Consider the following 24,892-nt stretch of genomic DNA (forward strand, 5'->3'; position numbering starts at 1 on the left):
TCCTCCCCACCACATGAAGCAGAACATCAGCTCCTGCTGCCTGCCTGGGACAGTAGGCTACAGGATAGGCCAAATTCACATAGGCTACATATAGGCTATACATGGCCAGGCCAGCAATATAGACACAAGACCGGCACTCCTGGACTATAATCTATAGTCACTTTCAGTTGAACTATAATCTTTGTACAGTTCTGCAAATACATGAATTTAAAGGCATATGCAGACATCAGCCAGACCAGGTATGTAAAGCTCATAAAGCCCATCTGCCTGCCACACAGGCCAACATAAGGGGGTACAATTCTCACACCAACAACTGCCATGAGGCCAAACCCTGCTTTTGTATTCTGTTCTCACTGCAAACCTTAGTCTTTTCAAATGTCCCTGTGAGAAAGTAACTAAGGTATGTCGAAGAGAATTAGATATCTATTGAAATGAATGCTTACAATACAGAAGATTTCAAACAAACACTTCCTTTCATGGGGCTCCCGAGTGGCGCAGCGGTGTCAGGCACTGCATCTCAGTGCAAGAGTTCCCACTACAGTCCCTGGTTCGAATCCAGGCTGTATCATATCTGGCTCGGGATTGGGAGTCCAGTTTGGGCGGCGCGCAATTGGCCCAGCGTCGGCCGGGTTCGGCAGTCAATGTAAATAAGAATTTATTCTAAACTGACTTGCCTAGTTAAATACAATACAAACTCCACATAGTGAAGACAAGGGAGGAGTCGTTGTTCTCTATGTGCACCGCTGAATGACCAACTGAATAGAGTATTAACTCCTCCTTTTCACTGCCTTAAACAACATGCGACTAATGCTTTAACCTGTGACATATGTTTACATTACTTACCACACACACACGCCATTCATCATTATGTGCCCTAGACACATTAGCCTGCATCTCTCCTATACACACAGCAGCGGCAAACGCCGATAATGTTCGCTGTCCAACTACGCATGCCGAACAGGTGCAGAGAGCCTATATTTTATCCCAGTTCACTCCAGGTTTTGTCCTTTAGTCTTTTCAGTACGTAACATATATGAGATTGAGAAGAACAGTGCTCTGACCTGAGGGTCCTCTCGGTCTTCACTCTCTGTGGTGGAGAGGCTTCTGTTGGGGGTGGGGGTCGTCTCCACCTTTCCCTGGCCCTCTCCCTGCCGGTGAAGGGCTTTCAGAGGGCTGTGTCTGAGGTGGCTAGCCCTGTGAGGGCTGGAGGTCCTGGACCTGGCAGGGTTCTGTTTCTGAGGGATGGGCAGGGCGCTGTGCACCGGTTTGGGTAGTCCTGACTTCATCTTAGAGGCAACCAGAATGCCCGGCATCTTCCACTCGTCTCAGAAACCTCTCCACACACTCACACACATACAAGCACTCTGTGACTCTCCATCTCTCTCTCTCCGCTGCTTTCTAAGAAGGTTGGCCAAAAGCAGCCGTACTCTCACACAGAAGCTCCACAGCTGGGGTAGCTCAGCCTACATATAGACATGTACAGCAGGAGGATCTTTGTGGTACACACAAACTCACACACACACACAGACACACACAGACAGTCCAAAAGTAAACCTTTGGAAACGGCTCTGGATGCGACGCTCGGAAAGATCAGAGCTCTGTTTGTCCAGGCAGGCAGCAGAAGTGTCTTAGAGACTCTAATGACTAAACACCGTTGGGTGGCAGCCTGGAGGGACGTACAGTAGTATCCTCCTCCTCCTTCCTCAGCTTGTCAAGTAGTCTCTCTCTCTCTCTCTCTCTCGCTCTCTCTCTCGCTCTCTCGCTCTCTCTCTCTCTCTCTCTCTCTACACTGATACTGTGAAGTGGGAGAGGAGCCCGATTCTAATTGGCCCAGTGTTGCTGTATAAAAGAGAGTAGGGTTTCTGGGTTCTGCTGATCTCTGCAGGAGGGGAGGGGCTCCAGTTCTGATGCCCTCTCCCTGGGTTTTATATTATGCTCCCCACAGCTTTGAACTCAACTGTAAACTCCACAGTGCCAGAACAATTTGGTTGTGCATAGCGATGAATATGACGTTATCAAGTGCTTTCTTATGTTCTTTGTAATTCTGTACGGTTGATTCTCAGTGTCATGTAAACTTTCAGTCAGCAGACAGACTGGGGGATGTGTTATTATTCAGAGCCAGCCCCGGCAGAAGCTTTGTGAGGTTTCAAATAGTGCTGCAGCCAGCAGTTCCTCCAGCCGGTGGATTGAACCCTGTAATCCCTACGGGTCTAAGTCAAACAGAACTCTCTCTAACTCTGTGTTTCAAAACAAACCATCCATAGGCTAAAGTTTTTCATTCTCCTCTCAAAGGACCGTCTATCCCCCTTGCCTGTGAAAGCAAATCAAAGGTCATACAATCTGGAGAAACCACAGGCTAATCGATAATCCACTGGACAATCTGGTTACCCAGAAACACTCTTTTCACACCACTTTGATAACCAAAATTACCTTTTCATCGCAGGTTAGGAGAACTTACGCAGCAGGTGAGGATGAATAACATAGCAGGTTAGGAGTCTGAGGTTAAGGTTAGGGTTAGCAAAAACGCCCTCCTAACCTGCCACGACAATCACTTTGCATCGAGGTGGCGTGAAAAGAGTCGGTCGCAGTCAACCAACCCTCCACTCTCATTCACTGTCATCTGTTTTCTGTACAGACCTAGCTAGTTTGCCTTTGTTTCTATCCTACACACCTGCGGAATTGATTGAATAGTTCACGTGTATTATAGAAATGAATAGAAATCCATGTGCTACAGAGGTCTACGTGTGCCTGTTACTACAGTGTTGATGAGCCTGATCCCCATTCTGTGTATGTGTTTGTGTTCGTGCCGACTAAAACGTCCACCTCACTGATCACCCGGGTGGCACGGTGACCCCGCTGTGTTGTGACTTCTCTGATAGGGTCATAGAGAGGTCTTTTTCCCCCCAAATACTGTCCGGCGAAGACGCGCTAGGCACGTCTTTCTCCACTAAGGCACACCTTCATTGTTTTCACGGCGTGAATTGTTTGTCAATGTTTATGAATTCCCCACCAAGTATCAGAAGTATCACCAGCAGTAAACGTAGGCTACCGTCTTTACCATTTCCTCATTAATCTAAAATGTTTGGTTACGGTCATTTCTATTCATTCAATGTACAGTACCACACCTGTATAATACCACACTCATTCAAGGGGTTTTCTTTATTTTTACTATTTTCTACATTGTAGAATGATAGTGAAGACATCAAAACTATGAAAACTATGAAATAACACATATGGAATCATGTAGTAACCAAAAAAAAAGTGTTAAACACACGTCAAATATACACTGCTCAAAAAAATAAAGGGAACACTTAAACAACACAATGTAACTCCAAGTCAATCACACTTCTGTGAAATCAAACTGTCCACTTAGGAAGCAACACTGATTGACAATAAATTTCACATGCTGTTGTGCAAATGGAATAGACAAAAGGTGGAAATTATAGGTAAGACACCCCCAAAAAAGGAATGGTTCTGCAGGTGGTGACCACACACCACTTCTCAGTTCCTATGCTTCCTGGCTGATGTTTTGGTCACTTTTGAATGCTGGCGGTGCTTTCACTCTAGTGGTAGCATGAGACGGAGTCTACAACCCACGCAAGTGGCTCAGGTAGTGCAGTTCATCCAGGATGGCACATCAACGCGAGCTGTGGCAAAAAGGTTTGTTGTGTCTGTCAGCGTAGTGTCCAGAGCATGGAGGCGCTACCAGGAGACAGGCCAGTACATCAGGAGACGTGGAGGAGGCCGTAGGAGGGCAACAACCCAGCAGCAGGACTGCTATCTCCGCCTTTGTGCAAGGAGGTGCACTGCCAGCGCCCTGCAAAATGACCTCCAGCAGGCCACAAATGTGCATTAACGCTTATCGCCTGGTACTGTTTGGACTCTGATTTGAAAATAGACCAAATAAAGAAAAACCCTTGAATGAGTAGTCCAAACTACTCCAGACTGCTACTGTATTAATAGTACCGTTCTCATTCTCACAGTGGACACATTGTTTGGAAAGCTCACAAACTGCCCAACACTTGTGATAATAAAGCTGTAATTTCTTGAATTATGTTTACCAGTTTGTTATTATGTTTACCAGTTTGGAGCACATGTCTGGTTTCTCCATCTTGTCATTGTTGTGTGAACACGTGCACTTGAGTGCGCGCAGATGTACCCGGCCTGCGTTCGTTCCCTATCGCTAGGAAGCTCTCCTATCACAGCACGATCAGCTCCCTGACAAATCACATGGTAATCAAGCACAAAGAAACTTTCTCGGAGGGGAACAAGCAGCAGCAATCTTGCGTCACATCTTTTGGCACTGCAAAAGCGCCGCTGTGACCACGCCAGAGCCGAACAGGTAACACCGCCCATTACGGCTTCAATGAATGATTCTCAAATGGCACTTGTTTTTTTTATTGCCTGAATATGTATGGGGCAATTTGATTTCAGATCATATTTCATTACTTAACCTACCTTTCCATAGTCATTTTGATTCCTAACATAAGGTTTCTACAAGCACGCACCACCGCTAAGGTTACTGGCATTTTTAAGTTTGTGTCCCCCTATATTTAATAACCAGTTGATATTACGGTTTCAATAAATTAATCTTAAAAGGCACTCGTTTTTTTAATTGACTGAATATACAGTATATGGGGCAAAATAGAAATGAGGATTTGTTATCTGTAATGTTTATGATAAATTGGCCGTTGTGGTTATTTTCTTCTCCAGTACGGGCCAGGTGTTCAACATGGTTTTTTTCTTCATTCGAGAACTAGAAAAAATAATAATGTGAGTACTTCAACAGTCAACAAAATGTCAAATGCCCATCCCTAGTCATTCACGTGTGGTCTAACTGTGTCGTTGCCGGGGACCGCTGAGACTTGCTACTGATGAGAAATCAAGGGCTGATTTTTCATAAAAGCACACCGGAGTGACTTATTCCATCCTTTAGAGAGAGAAAGAGAACGAGTGAGAGGAAGAGAGAACTGAGCATATTCTAGATGGTCTCTGGGCACCTGCTCAAATCTAACCAACGTACTGTACTGGCTGGGTCAGTCCCATTGGGTTGCTGGGCTGGTGATAACAATGGGAGCTAAAGACAACATGACATCAGAAGGGTTTTTACCTGAACCCTGTCACTCATTTATATCGCCACCACACCGACTCAGTCACCTCAGTCCTGCCAGCCAATGAGTCAAGAGTAACCAGGTGAGTTCTACCAAACCACCAATCGGATACTTCGCTGTGAGTGTGCACAATTGCCAAAATCCTTTGTATGCAGCTGAGAGCTGAATGAACTAGCTGAATGAGTACATACGCGTGTGACTGTCTGCACGAGCGTGTGTGTGTGTGTAACTGTGGCTGTCTGCACGAGCGTGTGTGTGCGTGTAACTGTGGCTGTCTGCACGAGCGTGTGTGTGCGTGTAACTGTGGCTGTCTGGGGATGTGTTTAACCTGTGATTCAGTGCAGAGGAAGCCCTACTGACCTCTCTGACGTGACAGCAGCACTATCACCCTGGCTGTATCCTGTCCTGAGTGGGGGCCGCACAGCAGATATGGTGGGTGCCTACAGGGTGGTGACGCTGCCGCGCCACCCTGGCCACCCTCCTCCCCTTTTGCTTTCTGGATCACAGCAGCACGTGCCGCCGATAAAACAGACACATATCGTCCTCTGGTGATGATACGCAGACAGAGGCCCAAATGAACATTTAGCGGTGCCAGCGGCAATTAACAGACCAAGACTAGATATGGAGGACAACAAGCCGTAAAAGGTACAGTGCAATACATTTCTATGTTAAGCAAACAGGCTGCCGCTTTATAAAACCGTCAAATGAATTACGAAGAGGGGAGATCAAATCGACTCTGTGGATGTGGTGCATTAACCCCTACACACTGGATTTGGCCGCAATTCCACATCCGGATGTAAATAACTCGTTATTGACAGATGGTTGTAACGTCAACCTCCCTCCGACTATATCAAAGGTCGAAGGTCGCCCCTCAGCCCCAGTCGGTCCCGCTTCCACCGTAGCATTTGGGGTTTTAAACGCTGTAAAAAGGCAGCAGACGGCACACTGGCAACACTGTTAATTCCACTTTCATGAAAATCCCATGATTAGATTACAAGATGAGTGCCCAGTCAGCAAATAATCCCCTTAAGGGTTTAGGTGGAAGCAGGGCAGGATGGCGCTACCACCACTGGGTCAGTAAGCCAGGGCTCTCTGTCACCTCCCCAGCTCAGCTCCTCTCTGATGGGCTTCTATACACCACAGTATAGTCAGACTGCCACTGGCAGGGGGCAATACGAGGAAGTCCGTAGGCTATGTCCATTGGCAATATTTTGGGTTAATGGTGCAATGAAGCAATAATTTTACCATTGGCCAGCATTTATTATTTTTTTTTCAGTTTGAAAGTTTTACAGACTATAATAATATGGTGCGTAATTGTTCTGGCACACTGTCGTCTTGGCTGACCAGGCCGCTCAGCTTCAGAAGCTCTTTTACAAAAGGCGCTAGATGAGATCGACGATGTGAAAACCAGACTATATCAATGACCTTCACAGATGAGAGAAAGTAACTGTGAGATATCTTTTTATGGGAAAGGACGTTTCCAGATCTTGAACCTCGGTCTTTGCTACTCATGGTGGCTAAAGGGCCCGGACTGGGTCAGAGATGGAGACACTCAGACATCCCTCTTCTCTACCCCACAGGAAAACCCAAGGTACTGAGCTGAGAAGCTGTTGATACATCTGCCTATCAATGACACAGTTTGCTGCTAAATGGATTGATCCGCAGGCCACCATTTCATGCCAAGAGACATATGGTCTTCTTTCAATGAGCCAGTCTGCTGAACCTCCCATCATAAATCCATAGATGCGTCTCAGTGGCTGAAGAAATGTTCAGACTTATTGAGATGAGCTAATATGGCCGTATTTAAGCATCATATTAAACTCAATTAAGGGAGTAAGAGCCCCTAAGTTATGACCAAAGTGACATCCCTATTTCCGAGCATCATATGTACGATATCTGAGTGAGAGTGACTAACGAAATCAATGGGGTGCCCCGCGCTTCCCATCCCTGCTGTAGACAGCGCGTCACCGCCACGCCATTCTGGTTTTAGTCATGTAGCGGAGCTTCCAACGGAGGCACATGAACAGCAACCACACAGCGGCAGGGGACTAGCAGAGAAAGTTTGGGGCGATTGGTAGAAAGAGAGAGGTGCCAGAGGCAGATATATTAATGTCTTGAATGGATGCTTTGACTAGGCTCAGTAGGTTATAGGGGCGTTCACTGGGCGGGGGCGGGGACGGGGACGGGCGGGGGGGGGGGGGGGGGGGGGCACATTGCACACCACCTGTTCTGCATCCTCCACCACCTCAATCCACTTACAGGGCTCACATACTGTATCAACATCACCACAACAGTTTTGTTCTATAGTGATAGGGCAGCAACAGGCCTGAATGGTAGACAACCGCCACAAGCTGTTGCCTACATGAAGTGGCTTACAGTTACATGTCCAATATTCACATAGTGAGCATCTAATTGCATGTGAGAGTGCAACACATGTGCTATACATGCTTCACCAATAACATCAGCTGGATCAGCTGTGGATCAGACATGTTGTTGTCTTAAGTCTCTCTTCATGTAGTGTTGTGTTGTCTCTCTTGTGGTGATGTGTGTTTTGTCCTATATATATATATTATATATTATATATTTTTATCCCAGCCCCCCGTCCCCCAAGAGGCCTTTTGCCTTTTGGTAGGCCGTCATTGTAAATAAGAATTTGTTCTCAACTAGTTAAATAAAGGTTAAATAGAAAATCATAAAATATCAGGAGTCTTGACTGAAAAGATCCAAAACTCAGTAGCCTTTATACTGCACGGTCTATTCATAATGGAAACCTTACCCCAGGACTATTCATAATGGAAACCTTACCCCAGGTCTATTCATAATGGAAACCTTACCCCAGGTCTATTCATCATGGAAACCTTACCCAAGGACTATTCATAATGGAAACCTTACCCCAGGTCTATTCATAATGGAAACCTTACCCCAGGACTATTCATAATGGAAACCTTACCCCAGGACTATTCATAATGGAAACCTTACCCCAGGACTATTCATAATGGAAACCTTACCCCAGGACTATTCATAATGGAAACCTTACCCCAGGACTATTCATAATGGAAACCTTACCCCAGGACTATTCATAATGGAAACCTTACCCAAGGTCTATTCATAATGGAAACCTTACCCCAGGTCTATTCATAATGGAAACCTTACCCCAGGACTATTCATAATGGAAACCTTACCCCAGGACTATTCATAATGGAAACCTTACCCAAGGACTATTCATATCAAAGTTTTATAACAGCAAAAACCCTTTGTGATTGACAGCAGACTAACACCCACAGAACAGTGCATCACGGTCGGCATTCTTTCCCTGGCTGGTTCAGGTCAAAGCGGCAGCCAGGAAAGCTTCAGCAGTGAAGAGTGCTGTCATCCTGTCGATAAAAAAGGGTATATAAATAGTGCTGGGAACAGGAGGGCATTAAGGTGGCGCGAGAGAGGGCACAGGGAGAGAGGAAGCAGATGTGTGAAGACCCTTAAGACACTTCTTCTGACCAATGCCAATAGATTAGAGCAGCTATTGCTGGTTCTGGTGAACATCGCAGCTCACAGAGTCTCCTCAGACACAAATAAGCACTTTGACGAGGATAGCTATAGCAACCCTCTACACACAGTATTAATATTATCAACTTGTGATATTGTTATAAATTTGTGACATTGTCAAATACCTTGTTGCGGTGTCTCTGGTGTGTCTGGTGTTTAGAAGTACAGTGCATTCGGAAAGTATTCAGACCACTTAGCTTTTTCCACATTTTGTTACGTTACAAACGTATTCTAAAATTGATTAAATAATTGTTTTCCCTTCTATAAATCTACACACAATACCCTATAATGACAAAGCGAAAACAGGTTTTTAGATTTTTTAGAAAATGTGTTAAAAATAAAAACAGATACCTTATTTACATAAGTATTCAGACCCTTTGATATGAGACTCGAAATTGAGCTCAGGTGCATCCTGTTTCCATTGATTATCCTTGAGATATTTCTACAACTTGATTGGAGTCCACCTGTGTTAAATTTAATTGATTGGACATGATTTGGAAAGGCACACACCTGTCTGTATAATGTTCCATAGTTGACAGTGCAAGTCAGAGCAAAAACCAAGCCATGAGGTCGAAGGAATTGTCCGTAGAGCTCCGCGATAGGATTGGGTTGAGGCACAGATCTGGGGAAGGTTACCGAAGAATTTCTGCAGCATTGAAGGTCCCCAAGAATGACGGTTACGCTGACAAAGCTCCTGAGTTCCTCTGTGGAGATGGGAGAACCTTCCAGAAGGACAACCATCTCTGCAGTACTCCACCAATCAGCCCTTTATGGTAGAGTGGCCAGACGGAAGCCACTCCTCAGTAAAAGGCACATGACAGCCCGCTTGGAGTTTGCCAAAAGGCACCTAAAGACTCTCAGACCATGAGAAACATGATTCTCTGATCTGATGAAACCAATATTGAACTCTTTGGCCTGAATGCCAAGTGTCACGTCTGGAGTAAACCTGGCACCATCCCTACGGTGAAGCATGGTGGTGACAGCATCATGCTGTGGGGATGTTTTTCAGCGGCAGGGAACTGGGAGACTAGTCAGGATCGAGGGAAAGATGAACAGAGCAAAGTACAGAGAGATCCTTGATGAAAACCTGCTCCAGAGCGCTCAGGACCTCAGACTGGGGTGAAGGTTCACCTTCCAACAGGACAATGACCCTAAGCACAGAGCCAAGACAATGCAGGAGTGACTTCGGGACAAGTCTCTGAATGTCCTTTAGTGGCCCAGCCAGAGCCTGAACTTGAACCCGATCAAACATCACTGGAGAGACCTGAAAATATATTTTAAGTGACGCTCCCCATCCAACTTGACAGAGCTTGAGAGGATCTGCAGATAAGACTGGGAGAAACTCCCCAAATACATTACATTTACATTTACATTTAAGTCATTTAGCAGACGCTCTTATCCAGAGCAAATACAGGTGTGCCAAGCTTGTAGCGTCATACCCAAGCAGACTCGAGACTGTAATCGCTGTCAAAGGTGCTTTAACAAATTCTGAGTAAAGGGTCTGAATATTTATGTAAATGTAATATTTCAGTTTTAAATGTTTTATAAATTTGCAAGAATTTAAAAAAAAAACTAGTTTTGCTGTGTCATTATGGGGTATTGTGTGTAGATTGATTAGGGGTAAAAAAAAACAATTTAATCAATTTTAGAATAAGGCTGTAATGTAACAAAATGTGGAACAAGTCAAGGGGTCTGAATACTTCCTGAATGCACTGTACATCTAAATCGTTTGAAGGAAGAAGAGCTTTATCCCACATTTCCATCATTGGACGTATCTACAGGGCATTAGGACTAGTAAGCAGGTTAATAAGGTTACATTGGCAATGCAGACATTCAGTTGATTGTTAGAGGCCACCGTGAACGCATGAGGTAAAACAAGTCAGCCTTGAATTACGGGATTTCTACGGATTTTCTTTCTATGAGCCCTAGCGACAGGGCGCATTGCAGACTATTGCCTCAAGTCAGTCAGTACCCTGGACTATGGCATCCATCTACTCCAACATCCGCCCGCCACAGTCACCAGGCCTATTACATCCCACTCTATTAAAAGTAATGACAGGAAACCCACAAAGCAATAACACATCATCACGGATGGACTGACGCCACACAAATCTGAGGATGTCATTACTCATTATGTCACTACTCAGTACCAAACAATAACTAAGTAATATATATATATATTTAGCTAACTTTATATGTTTGGACTGTGAGGGGACTCTTCTACATGATAACCGAGTGTGGCAGGAAAGGTTCAGGCTGAGCATGCTCTTTAAGTCATTCAGTTGGTCATCAGTTGGACCACAGCTGTGGTTACAAATCAAATCAAATCAAATCCAAACAAGAACATGACCACCAGGACGTACAGAACAGTATATCATTCGCTGAGCGAACGAGACTTAACTACTTCCCCCAATGAAAGTACTCCAGTTGCTCCTCCTTCCTTTGCACCGCTGTACTCACACACTGTGGTGAATTGATTCCTGTACTACCCACACGAGCCAAGTGAGGGCAGCATACACTGACTCTTTCTTTGCCACAAGAAATGAGCTACCTTATCAGGCTGGTAACCAGGTTACCCTTTACTGGAGAGACAGTAAACTCAATAAAAAAATGTATTTGTTTGAATTAAAGGGCCACTTCTCCCACATCATCTTTCCCCCTGAGTCAACCGCTGTGCGTTTCTCTATGTTCAATCTCTGTGTTTTAAATGGCTTGAGATGTTGACACGTGTGAATAAAAATGACCTCAGTGAAATAATACAAGATAGAGTCCTTCTACTACAATTCATCCTGTTGAGGTATTGAGACATGCCTTGTTCTTTATAAGGCTGGGAACCCGTCAATGTCTGTGTGTGAAGTTAACAGGGTAGAACTGAGCTGTTCTGTGGGTAAGATTGTAGCTCCACACAGTGAGAGTGCTGACTGAACACAATAGGCCTCCTTCGCTGCACTGTGCTGAAGGGATCCAATATCACTGTTTAAGTACCAGTAGCTTTACCAGGTTTCCTCAATGACCTTTCTCTCCCTTCATGCCAGTGCTCTAAAACAATTACTTCAAAAATGCGATAACACGACCCTCTAAAACAACTACTTGAATAATGCAATAACACACAATCAAACATTCACACGAACGCAACGTACAGAGACGCTCAAGTAAACTCCGTTTAGCGCACAAATCACTCCATCACGCCGACACACAAACGCAACAATGTACAGTCAGACGGTATTCCTTTTTTTTCATTCTGTTTAGTGTCTGTAAACCTGGCCAGACCTTGTGGCCCTTCGCAGTCTGTCCAGTCACCTTGTGTGATTGTGGAGTATTGCAGGCGCCTCATCTATTATTTACGGACGCAAAGCCTTGGAGGGAGGAAGCCAGATAGGGGGGGGGGGGGATCTGCCCTTTGAAAAAACATCACCATGAGGTGATCCTTAGTCACACACTTATTTATTTATTAACGGACCTTGGCTCAATCACCCCTCACAAAGGATGGAGGGAGGGGAGGGAGAGAGAGAGAGAGAAAGAGAGAGAGAGCGTGCCCTTTCACTACATCCCCTGTTTCCATACATCCCAGACTAGAGCCTCATAGAGAAGGACCATGCACGCTAAGGGTATAATGAAATTCACCACTCTGTTCCTCCTCTCATTCCTTCATCCTCCTTTTTTCTCTCCCTGTCTAACCAGTCGTTCCCTACCAGCGTTCTGACACAGCTCTGTGATACAGGATTACATGGACAGACCTGACCAGGGTTGATGAGATTACAGCACAACAAAATAGTTGAAATAAAAAGCTTGATGAGTCCTGCGTGAGTGCCTCAGCCTGTGAGGTTTATGAACCGAGAGTTTAGCCGTTGCCTTTGGTTATTTCAGATTGGTAACTCGTTGGTGACATAACTATCACAGTGCCACAACTATCATTGATTAACTTGGATGAATGAACCTATTCAAAATAGTTCTCTTTTACCAATCTGATTTGAAAAGATGTGCTTGAGATGCAGTCAGCCAAGAGGGCAACTCAGCATTGCATGCCCAGCCATTCCTCCTCATTCATTTGGCAAAAAGGAATATCTATTCAGTCAGACAGCTCAAGAGAGTCGAACTTTCACAGAGAATGGATGTAATACACATAGATTGAGCTTTTCCTGCAAAAGACTGTGTAAGGAACTTTCATAGAACTTGTTAGCAGAACTTCCTCTTCTGTATTTGTGTGCTAAATGTACGGCTCAGGCACCAGACATCCCTCAGTTGAGGAACAAACAGCAAATAACAGCTCTGGCCAACATTTCTACAGACATACACTACCGGTCAAAAGTTTTAGAACACCTACTCATTCAAGGGTTTTTCTTTATTTGTACTATTTTCTTCATCATAGAATAATAGTGAAGACATCAAACTATGAAATAACACATATGGAATCATGTAGTAACCAAAAAAGTGTCAAACAAAAACATATATTTGAGATTCTTCAAATAGCCACCCTGCCATGATGACTGCTTTGCACACTCTTTCACACTCTTTGCACACAAGGGATCCGTAGCGCAGAGAAGTTAATTATTTGTATTTATTTTGATGTGGGGCTTTGAAAATGTAATAATACACATTTTGAACCTTATGTATGTTACCTTGGTGGAGTCATTTCCTGTTTCAATTGAATTTAATGCATGGGAAAGTATATCCTTATACAATAACAAATATCTATAATCATTACATCTGAAGTTAATACCCTATTTGTCATCACCCAAATAGTTTACAATAGGGATTCTTCTTGGAGATGTCCTTCTCACCTAACATCCCATGCTGTTGAGATACGGTAATATCGTGAGAGTCAAATTCGAGCCCGGTGAGAGGGTTACACTTGAATGTGCTACTTTCCAAGGAGGATGAGAGTCCAGTCGTGTGGTTTGGTAGTTATGAGTCAGGGCCATCTGACACATCCATTATTCTGAACTAGAATACTTCACTAGTCCAAAAATGTCCAAAAAGCTGAAGTGACAGTGCAAAGTGTGACCTGAGACAAGTCGCTGATCTGTAGTGTGACACAGCTCCGGCATGGCCTGCCTACATCACACAACACCAGTCTGCCCTGATCACATCACATCTTTTTTGTCCACAGAGCACAGAGATCACAGCCCCTGGCAGAGACACAGAGGAAAGGAAAGGGAGTAAAGGAGAGAAAGGAATGAGGAGTAGAACAGAATAAGCCTCTGCTCAGTGGCACTAGACATGTCCTTACCTAGAGGGACAGAGCGAGAGAGTGAGACAGACTGACAAAGAGACAGAGAGACATTGAGAGAGAGAGAGAGAGGGAGTGAAGTTGAACCATATGTCCAATGAGGAAATGAAATGTACAACCACTACTGCAGTCATGATCCTGTTCGTCAGAACATAACAAACCCGTGTTGTATCACTCTCTGCAAACATCTACCTCGGGGGTCATCCTACTACACTTTGCAACCAAAGACCAGACTTCAACATTGTCTCCATCTGCAACTCGAACACAGACCTAGTTGAGTGTACCAGAGGCTGGAAAATACTAGCCTGGACCCAGATCTGTTAGTCTCGCTAACTCCTACAGATGTAGGATCTTAACCTGAGCCAGTTTGCTACAGAAGGAAAATAATCCTGCAGCAACAGGACATTTTTATTATTATGTGAATAATAATTCATGGACATTTTTTGTAGGGGTTGATACACGTTCGTTAGGGCAAATCAAGTAAGTTTAAACTTTAGAAGCCTTTTTAAACCTCGAATGCACTCCAAGTTTGCATTTCTAAATCCTAAAAAGGCTACAATATGTCCAGAACTGTGCTGCATGTGTCCTCACCCACACCTTTATTTATTTTATTTAACCAGGTAAATTGACTGAGAACACATTCTCATACAGCAACAACCTGGAGAATAGTTTCAGGGGAGAGGAGGATGAATGAGCCAATTGGAAGCTGGGAATAATTAGGTGACCATGAGGGACAGATTGGGAATTTAGTCAGGACACCAGGGTTAACACTCCTACTTTTCTGATAAGTGCCATGGGATATCTTTAGTGACCAAAGAGAATCAGGAAACCAGTTTAACATCCCATCTGAAAGACGGCAACCTACATGGTGCAATGTCCCCATCACTGCAATATTTGTAAAGAATTACACAAAGGAAAGAGTGCCGCCTACTGGCCCTCCAACACCACTTCCAGCCACATCTGGTCTCCCACCCAGGGACCAACCAGAACCAACCCTGCTTAGCTTCACAGGCAAGGCAGCAGTGGGATGCAGGGTGACATGCTGCTGTTCAAACTCCACTGGCTCCCTATATGCTCACGCATTGACTTTAAAATCCTGGTTCACACCTACCGAGCTATCCACAACTCTGGACCCAAGTACCTGTCTGACTTTATCCTACCTTCCTGCCCCACACGCACCCTTCGCTCCTCCAAGTCCATCTCCCTTCAGCAGCCCCACACCAGATTAAAAATGATGGGTGAAAGGGCTTTCAGTTGTGCGGCTCCTCGGCTGTGGAACGCACTTTCAGTAACTGTCAGGGCTGCAGAGTCTCTTGCCTCATTTATAAAGGTAAAGACTGTCAGAAAAGCTTTCAAGGACCTATTTTAATTCTGTTCTCCTGTCCACCGGTTCTGATGACACCTGTATGTATATAGCTTTGATTGTTATCTGCTTACATTGTTCTGTGTTTTGGTTTGTTTTTATTATCATCATTTGTATTTTCTTCAGCACTTTAAATGCACAAATCAAATGAATTATTATTATTTCCAACAAAATCCTCAGCAACAAAGGAGTGATCAAATTAAGATCCTACATTTGTATGATCATTGTCACACATGGCAGCACAAACAGATCTGAGACCACCCACTGGGCACGGCACATATGTCAGTTCAACTTCTAGTTTTGATTTACATTTGGTTGAGTTGTCAATTTAAGTGAATTCAACGTGAAATCAACAAAAAATGTCATCGGATTTAGGTTAAAAGTTGGTTGAATTTTTTTTATTTTATTCCTTTACGTTGATTACTCTTTTCAAATCCAATCGGTTTTCCACATTGATTCAATGTCATCACAATATATTTTTTATTTGAAATGACTTGGAAACATTGATTCAACATTGATTGATTCAAGATTCATTGTTTTTGCCCAGTCTGCAGTTTAGGATTTTCCCAGGTTAGGTTTCCTGGACGGTAACCCAACAGCAGAAGCTGTCCTCTACTGACTGCAGCTGGCTGGGCTGCCTGGGGGCTAAGCTCCCTGATAGGCAGTTATCTCAATGCCAGATCTGAGACAACGTGGCAGATTACAGGCAATAGATGAGCCAATCGAGCAGATTACAGCCGTAATCCACTGTCTCCTGACACTCAGGGCCTGATCCTGCTAATGTTGGTGTCTTTCTGGCTCCTTCCTTTCCTCTCACATCAGCACCATATGGGAGCGTATCATAACCATATGAGTTGGCTAGGTCAGGTGAACATATGGTGTGCAAATATGCTACTTCCATCGATCTTCTGAGGGGAGCCAGTAGCCTACTACAGAATCACTTGGCTGACCCACTACCAGCTTCTCCTGAGGCACAGAGACTGGTGGTGAGATCCTGCAGGGATATTTCAGGGCATAGGTGGACATGATCAATGGAAATAGTTCAGCCTTGGACTGTGCATTCAATACTACAGTATTAGCACTTGGACCAGTAGCATTGATGTCACGGAGGGTACTGTATGGAAAGCAGTCGTCAGATGTTTTCCAAGATGATCAACGTTGGCGCCTTCACGTGCACGTTTTCCGCATAACACGGAATCAGGCGTACGGTGATACTTCTACACTGTCACTTATGTTACTGAGCAAACCAGAGTCGCGTTATCCACACTTTCAGAATAGCATACACTGTATGGCAACAAAGACCTACAATGCAGTCAATAACAGTACCATGGACATGTGTATGATAGAGCAACTATTGAAAAGGGAACTAAAAGCAAATGAGGAGCGGGCTAAACTCAAACACACACACACACACACACACACAGTGATAAGCTGTTCAGCTGGGCCACTACCCTCCACGCTAATCTCTTGCAGTGAAGAAAGGAAACAACACATTTGTATTACAATAGCGGCGAGAGAGAGAAAAAGAGGGAGAATAGAGATAGGGAGAGACAGAGAGAGAGAGAGAGAGAGAGAAGGGGGAAAGAAAGAGAGAGAGAAAAAGAGGGAGAATAGAGATAGGGAGAGACAGAGAGAGAGAGAGAGAGAGAGGGGGGAAAGAAAGAGAGAGAGAAAAAGAGGGAGAATAGAGATAGGGAGAGACAGAGAGAGAGAGAGAGAGAGAGAGAGAGGGGAAAGAAAGAGAGAGAGAGCGAGAGATGGTGACAAAGAGGTCCAATGGACAGTCACTCGGGGCAACTCCTTCCCCTGGGTACTGAAGGCTGAACACAGGCAACACGTAGGACCGTAGCAAAGTGTGAACAGTGTGTATAACTGGAGGTTCCTCTCACCAGTCTCCTCCCAGCTACACCACAGTAGTTCCACTGGGACCTCCAGACCTCCACAGTGTCGGAACAGACAGCCAGCCAGACTGAATCACAGCAACCTGACGTGAAGACAGGGTTTACTACTCTTATTGCAATATTAATAAGGAGATGATGTCATCCAGACATCGCTGCTGCTCGATGGTGAGTCTGGCCTCTCTTGAAAGCAGTAATGGAAGTCACCTCGAAGTGACAGGAGCAGCCTTGAGGGAAGAAATGTGCAGGAAGCTCCTACTGCTAAATAACACATAGTGGTCTCGGGCAAATCAAATTGAATCAAAAGTACATTTTTTATTGGTCACATACACATGGTTAGCAGATGTTAATGCGAGTGTAGCAAAATGCTTGTGCTTCTGGTTCCGACAGTGCAGTAATATCTAACAAGTAGTCTAACAATTCCCCAACAACTACCTAATACACACAAATCTAAAAGGTGTGAATGAGAATATGGAGCTAATGATAATCTAAGTATCACGTTGGGGTCACCAAAACAGGGTCGTTGGGAAATAGGTCTCAGCTAGCCTTACAGATGTTCCTCATTTTGTTCGAGGGGTGGCAGGTAGCCTAGTGGTTAGAGTGTTGGGCCAGTAACTGAATGGTTGGTGGATTGAATCCCTGAGCTGATAAGGTAGAAATCTGTTGTTCTGCCCCTGAACAAGGCAGCTCCTAGGCTGTCATTGTAAATAAGAATTTGTTCTTAACTGACTTGCCTAATTAAATAAAGTTTTTTTTTTTTTTTTTATCCACGGTATCTGTGGTTCTTTCACATTTCTCAGAAAGCCTAGATGAATCAGTCTCTGAATCCCAGATGGACATGATTATTAATGAATGCCCTGTTTTCCATGTTAATTGGCTCCTCCAATGGCAGCCTGACAGCTGGTCATCAATAACCCCACGAGGGAGGCATCCTCCATTAGAAAACAGCAGGAGGAGAGGCAGGGGAGGAGACCTGCATAATGTGTCTGAATGTCTGCCTATGACAATATTCCAGCAGTCTGGAACTCAGTCATACTCTTTAGAGCGGCTTAGTGATTGAGGAAACGGGAAGTAACGTTGAGACACCAGGGGTGACCACTATATTATATGTACAGCATATCAAACTGGGGAAAGATATATTCAGCTAAACAGCCTCAGGGATATACTGCTCAATATTTTATATAGTTATGCTTCCATTAAAAATGCATGCAGGGTTTTTTCCCCACAGAACATTGAAGTATAGTTTAGTGAGCGGGAGAGAGGGATGCATTCCTACATGCAGTGAGGCAGGTGTCCAGGTGTAAGAACACCTTCTGTACAGATGGACGGGTGAGGAGTCTGTCTGGGGCCCAAATTCCTCTCCGTCGTCAGCCAGTGTCCGTTAGCCAGCTTCTGCTCTGCTGCAGTCTGATCCAAAACATCTGGCAACGAGAGCTTACAGTTCTACAGTTGAATCCATTACTCAGTTGGTCCGTCAGAGAAGCGATCCAATCCAGGTGTAGTTTGTAGTACAGAGTTTATAGTACAGTATAAACATCACATCTGGCCAGTCAGTCCCATCTGTTTTCAGCTGGTGCCCTGCTGCGTTTAAATCATCCAGACTGGCTTGTCTGCTTCAAACACGGGGTCAAACACACAACATTCCCCAAATCTCACCAAATATCAGCGTGCTTGAACATCTACTGTATCCTACAAGTACAGTCATCAGGGAACGGCATAAAACACAATCAGTATGGGCTTTCGATGAGACACCATCAATGGGTTTGAGACTGATAATGCTGCCTTAAACTGACTTACACTCATAAGGAGTGATAAGATTGATCATATCTGATAAACATTTACCATTGACGCCCAAGCCAGTGACAGTCTAGCTCAGAGGGCAAAATCAATTAGGCATGAGATGAGAATAGTCCTTTTCACAGGTTAATTAATTTCTATGGCGTTGTTTACCCCTTGGAGTGAGAGGTCAGCCATTCATATTTATATTCCACTGTTAGTAGATTAGCACTGGCTGTGGGCCAAACTGCTCCTTTATGACGGAATTAAACGACCATCTGGGGAGCAGGCATCTCCACAACTAGATTTACAGCATGGATTTGTCAGATTCTTGTCACTTTCATGCAAATTATATGCCAGATTTCCATATGAGGTGTTCTGTGTCATATGGTTTGTTTGAGATACCAAGTAAATGCCAACATGCCATTCTCACGTTCAATTCAAGCATGTATTTTATATATTTTTAAGGGCATTACAATTTGCACTCATTATTATCATTCTTTGAACATTTATGATAAATTCTACTTCTTGAGACAGAAACCTGTATCACAATGGTAATTCCTTACACATATTTTCCTTGGTTTAGAGCTCATGTTTCAGATAAAGGAGGACACGGTAAAACATACACTAACTAGAATAGAAAATCAATTCTTAAATCAATAGTGATCCTTAAAGTGGAACTGACAGCATTTTAGCAACATGAAATCTCATTCAAATCTGTTCATATACACCCCCCAGGAAGAATCTAATACTTTTTAAAAACATTCTCTGACAAGCTGGCACTTAGATATTGTCATTTTCACGTTTTCATAAATTCTTAGAATGTTTGGGAATGACGTATACTAAGGCATTTGTGAAAATTCTATAGCAATATAGTGTCGCACCCTGATCTGTTTCATCTGTCTTTGTGTTTGTCTCCACCCCCCTCCAGTTGTCACCCATCTTCCCATTATCCCCTCTGTATTTATACCTGTTCTCTGTTTGTCTGTTGCCAGTTCGTATTTCCCGCCTTCCTATTTCTCTAGTTCTGTTTCCTAGTTTTTCCCAGTTCTGACCTTTCTGCCTGCCCTGACCCCGCCTTCCTGTATCTGCCTGACTCTGACCTGATTACGAAACTCTGTCTGCCCTGACCCCGAGCCTGCCTGCCGTCCTGTACCTGCCTGAATCTGACCTGATCACTCTGACCTGACCTCTGCCTGCACTCGACTTACCCTTTGCCTGCCCCGTGTTTCGAATAAATAATCTGAGAACTGTACTATCCGCCTCCCTGCATCTGGGTCATATCCTGAGTCGTGAGAGTACGAACTGGCCATGACTGACACAGTAGACTTGGACCAGCTCCGCAACGCTGTCTCCCTGCAAGGAGCCACCGTTTTAAGACACGAGGAGTTACTTCAAGGTCTTCTGGAAGGATTCCAGACCTTGGTGGAACGCCAGGACCGTGCCTTCAACACATTGCTGGAACAATACCGCGGATTATCTGTGAGGCAGCCCGCCACTACAGTAACCCCCCAGACTGTCAATTACCCCACTACCAGCGGTGTTTCTCCCCAATCTACCCCGGCTTCCCATGAACCCTCCGGAGCGCTTTGCTGGAGATCCCGGATCCTGCCGGGCGTTTCTCTCCCAGTGTTCTCTCATCTTTGAGCTGCAGCCCTCTTCATTTCCCTCGGATCGCTTGATGATAGTGTATGTGATAACGCTGATGTCCGTTGAGGGCACTTGCCTGGGCTCCGGCGGTGTGGAAGCAACAATCCACCGTTTGCCTTATATTGGAGGAGTTTGTGGCGGAGGTACCGAAAGTGATTGATTCTCCATTGTCCGGGAGACAGGCAGCTCGTTAGCTGCTCCAACTATGTCAGTATTCCCATAGTGTGGCAGACTACGAGGTGGATTTTCGCACGTTGGCAGCTGACGGTGCCTGGAACCCGGAAGCTCTGTTCAACGCGTTCCTTCACGGGCTGTCGGAGGTGATTAAAGACGAGCTTGCAGCCCGGGAGCTGCCCCTGGACCATGACTAATAGCCTTGACCATCTGGATCGATGGGCGGCTACGGGAACGTAGGAGGGAGAGGGAGTCCGTTCCCTGTTTCCGACGCTCGTCCTCGATTTCCACCTTGCTTCCGAGGAATCCCAGAAATCCCCGAAGCCCACATATCCGAGTGAATCCGATGTCGGCCGAAGTCTCTCGGAGGTCACCGAGGGCTGTTGAGTCGTCTCCTCCGGAGCCCATGCAACTTGGCACTGCTAGATTGTCTCATGCTGAGCGCTTACGCAGACTTAACACCCAGAACTGTTTGCATTGTGGAGCTACGGGACATTTTTACCTACCTGCCCATTAAAGAACCAGGCTCATCAAGGAGGTACTAGTACGAGTACGCTGGGGAGCCGTACGGGGAGTTTCCATCTTCCATTGCTCGTAGCCTTCTCTATGCTACCCTGGGCCGACGAGAGCTTTATGGACGCTACCTGGTGTCGGAAGCCCCACACCACCCCTCTCCATTCCCACTGACGTCAGAGCATTGTATGGGCGCTCTATTGGCAGAGTCACCCACACCACGTGTCCCATTAATCCCATTAACCTGAGTGTCGGGTAATCACAATGAGTTTATGTAGATCCTGCCCATTGAATCACCTCACGCACCTGTGGTTTTGGGGTTTTCCTGGCTCCAGAGGCACAATCCCCTGATCGACTGGGCTACTGGTTCTATCCTGGGTTGGAGCCTGTTTTGCCATGGGCATTGCTTGAAGTCGGTGCTGCCTGCTCCGGGGCGCTGCCTGCCCCGGGAAAATCAATACGAGGGTAAAAAGTTAGTCACTCACCCACTCCTCCAATGACATGACATCCTGCTAGCAGCAAGCTAGCTATCTAGCTAAAGTTAGGCTCTGTGTTTTTAGCTTTCTACAGAAATAGATCCGCTAGCATATTAGCCACGTTGACTGACTTGTGATCATTTCTCTTGCCAGTTTGATTGTATTGACTTTGCCAACCTTAGATACATTCTTCCATTTTTGGGCCAAGAATTGAGTCATTAAAACTGGAACAGTGCATCCCGAATGGAGGCAGCAATCAATGTGATTTACAACCTGATAGCAATATTTCTTTATACGAATAAATCTATTGGTGAATCATATGAACCATGCATTGAACTGCATCCATCTATACTGCCAAAAATGCCTTAGTGTACGTCATGGAATGTTGAATCAAATAGAACCTATTTTTAAAACCTCTTATAAAGTTGGTTTTGTGGCATAAACTGGGAATTTGATCTTTTTTACTGATATTATGATTGTCTGTTTGTTTCATATCGTCAAAGTAGTTAAACCGCAACAAGGGTAACAAGGTTGGTGTGTTATGCTTGACTTACTCAGTTTTCCACCAGAAAACGGACAAAAAGAGTAGAGTAGTATGAAATAAATAATAATTTTCAGAAATGACTGTCAAAGCAACAAATATAACTAGGGCTTTTACAATGATGGTGAAAACTTGGGAGGAATTGTTGGGTTTTAGGCTGGGTTTCTGTATAAGCAGTTTGTGACATCTTCTGATGAAAAAAAAGGCATTAGAAATCAATTTGATTGATTGATAAAATCTTCCTAGAAGTCACTGAGGGTACACGGAGTGACACGCCAAAAAGGGGTACACGGAGGGACACGCCAAAAAGGGGTACACGGAGGGACATGCCAAAAAGGGGTACATGGAGGGACATGCCAAAATGCAGAATTTTATCACTTTAGAAAGTCTTTATTCATATTAAAAATCAGATTTATTGAATTTTACATCTGGAATATATTAAAGGGCACTTCATTTAATATAATATCAAATTCAATATTGGTACACAATTTCTATTTAAAACATCAAATGGACGCAAAATGGATACATTTCATACAACGAACCATAAGCACATTACAGAGGACTACACTCTTAGATTTTTTTTTCTTCCAAAAGGGTTCTTCGGCTGTCCCCATTGGAGAACCCTTTTTGGCTCCTAGTAGAACCCTTTTTGGTTTCAGGTAGAACCCTTTTGGGTTCCATGTAGAACCCCCTTTAAGGTTCTAGATCGCACCGTTTTTTCCAGGAGTGTATGTATTTCTATAGGATGTCACTGGGATGGGGGCACAGGTTATGATTAGGCATTAAAAAAATTAATAGATACTTCATAAACATTGATAATGCAACATGATGTATTAGAAATACCACAAAGCTAGCTAGTGGAAGCACCCAGACGCACCCTGACCACAGCATTACTGCTGGGGGCTCTTTGGGATGATGATGATCGTGGAGTGTGGTGTAGTTATGAGGTTGTTGCCAGTAATCAGGGGCCCAGTGAGAGACAGGGTCAGGAAGGTCTCCGTCTGCAGGTTCGCCTGGGTAGGCAGCCAGTCACCTATACCCCTGGTCTCAACCCCACCTCAACCCTGTCTCACCCCTGTTGCTCTGTTCACTCAAGCAAAAACAACCGCATTCTAAGCAATCCCAGGATGCATATAGTACATCACTCAGTATGCACATGTACCTTAACATCATGAACGTACAAAACACTCCTCAAACCTCATTTATTGGTTCATCTACATTGAAGATTACAAATTCAGCTAAACTACTGGGATGCTTTTGCTGTGAAAAAAAAGTGATCATTGAAGTGCATCTGAAAGAACAAGCCTAGAGAATTTGGGCACTGAAAATCATATCTATAATCGTGTAATAATAATTTGTGATGCCAGTGACAGCTTGTCCGAGGGGAGGCCAGTGGGGGAGGCTTCTGCAAGACTAAGGCACGTAGCCAAGGTGAACGATTCCATCACACTGTCTCACTGATCTGCCCACAGCACTGTTGTTCTGAAAATAGCACAGCCTACAACAACCCATACCCTCAGCTTAACCACACAACATTGTTCCTATTCAACCTACAAAACACTAACAGGGTACTTCGCCAAACAGAAGGTCATTGAGAGGTGAGCATAGGGCCACTGGAGCCACATGTTAAGGCTGAAGCATTATCACACACACATTTTGGACATCAAAGGCATCCTGCTTATTAGCCATTCACCACACGGCCCTCTTATTCTTCAGAATCCAAAAGAACCCATAGCAGAACTAGGACAAGTACCGTAGTAGTGGGGTGTAAGGAACACTCCTCCCCTCCCTCAGGTTTCACAGCTCTGCCCCACGACCTGTTCTTCAGCCCACACCTACATTCAGTCATAGAGAGAGATAGAGAGAATAAGAAAAGGAGTGCAGGAGAGCAGCAGATGGTGCTGGGGCCTAGAGGAGGACCCAATTGAAACAAGTGCCGTCCATCCTCCAACCTCTCTGCATTTCCAGCCCACAGACAGTACCAGTCAGTCCCTACAGTGGCTTGTGAGCTCCAGTCCCTCTGTTTCTCTGTTCTTTAGTATGGCCCCTGAAGAGGCCAGTGCTTGTAATGGTGTTCCCCTTAGTAAGTGCACTGCACCATGGAGGGGATCATTGGGTTGATATTACTGAGGCATTGCAGGGGGTTCCTCACATTAGAAGAGCGCGATTTAAGCTCTGTCCAAAAGTGTGTGTGTGTGTGTTACCACTGCAGCTGCAGCATGTTAGGTAAAGATGATATTGACACCTTCTAAAAGAACAGATGTCTAATCCGATTTACAACCAGAGGAAACGGGAGAATCTGGGTGACCTCACCCACAGTTCAGGGACAATCCTCAGGATAAACACGCAATCTAATAGTCTTACCATTGTCCCCCTTACAAGCTTTTGTGTCTGTAATCTACCGTTGCTTTGGGCAGAATAGCACACCTGCTTCATTGTGAAGTAGAAGAATGTCTAAATGTTTAAGCAGCAGAGAGAAGATCTATGGACATTCTCTCATTTCTGCAGGGGAGCAGTTCTCTCCCTTAGATCAAATTGTCATCCATTAAAAAGTGGAGAATGATATTTTCACTCAGAACGCAACGGCACAGCTCTCACCATATGGCCTAATCCCCGA

At 44.7% G+C, this 24,892-nt stretch overlaps 1 protein-coding gene across 6 annotated transcripts in view; it reads right to left on the bottom strand.

Annotated features, from left to right (window-relative positions):
* The window catches only part of LOC129866753 (neuron navigator 2-like), a 140,205-nt gene that overhangs the window by 110,254 nt on the left and 5,059 nt on the right, over nucleotides 1-24,892 (bottom strand). For 2 of the 6 annotated variants that reach the window (XM_055939593.1, XM_055939592.1), the window contains exon 1: nucleotides 1,062-1,655. The exons of 2 other annotated variants lie outside the window; for them this stretch is intronic. In XM_055939593.1, coding sequence (XP_055795568.1) covers nucleotides 1,062-1,313 — 252 coding nt within the window. In that variant the 5' untranslated portion in view covers nucleotides 1,314-1,655. Of the gene's footprint in view, nucleotides 1-1,061; nucleotides 1,657-24,892 lie in introns of those variants that run through there. 2 more of the 6 variants (XM_055939591.1, XM_055939596.1) reach the window with 2 other exon arrangements.

This window comes from Salvelinus fontinalis, chromosome 12 (genome assembly GCF_029448725.1).
Source record: "Salvelinus fontinalis isolate EN_2023a chromosome 12, ASM2944872v1, whole genome shotgun sequence".
Classification (NCBI taxonomy): domain Eukaryota; kingdom Metazoa; phylum Chordata; class Actinopteri; order Salmoniformes; family Salmonidae; genus Salvelinus; species Salvelinus fontinalis.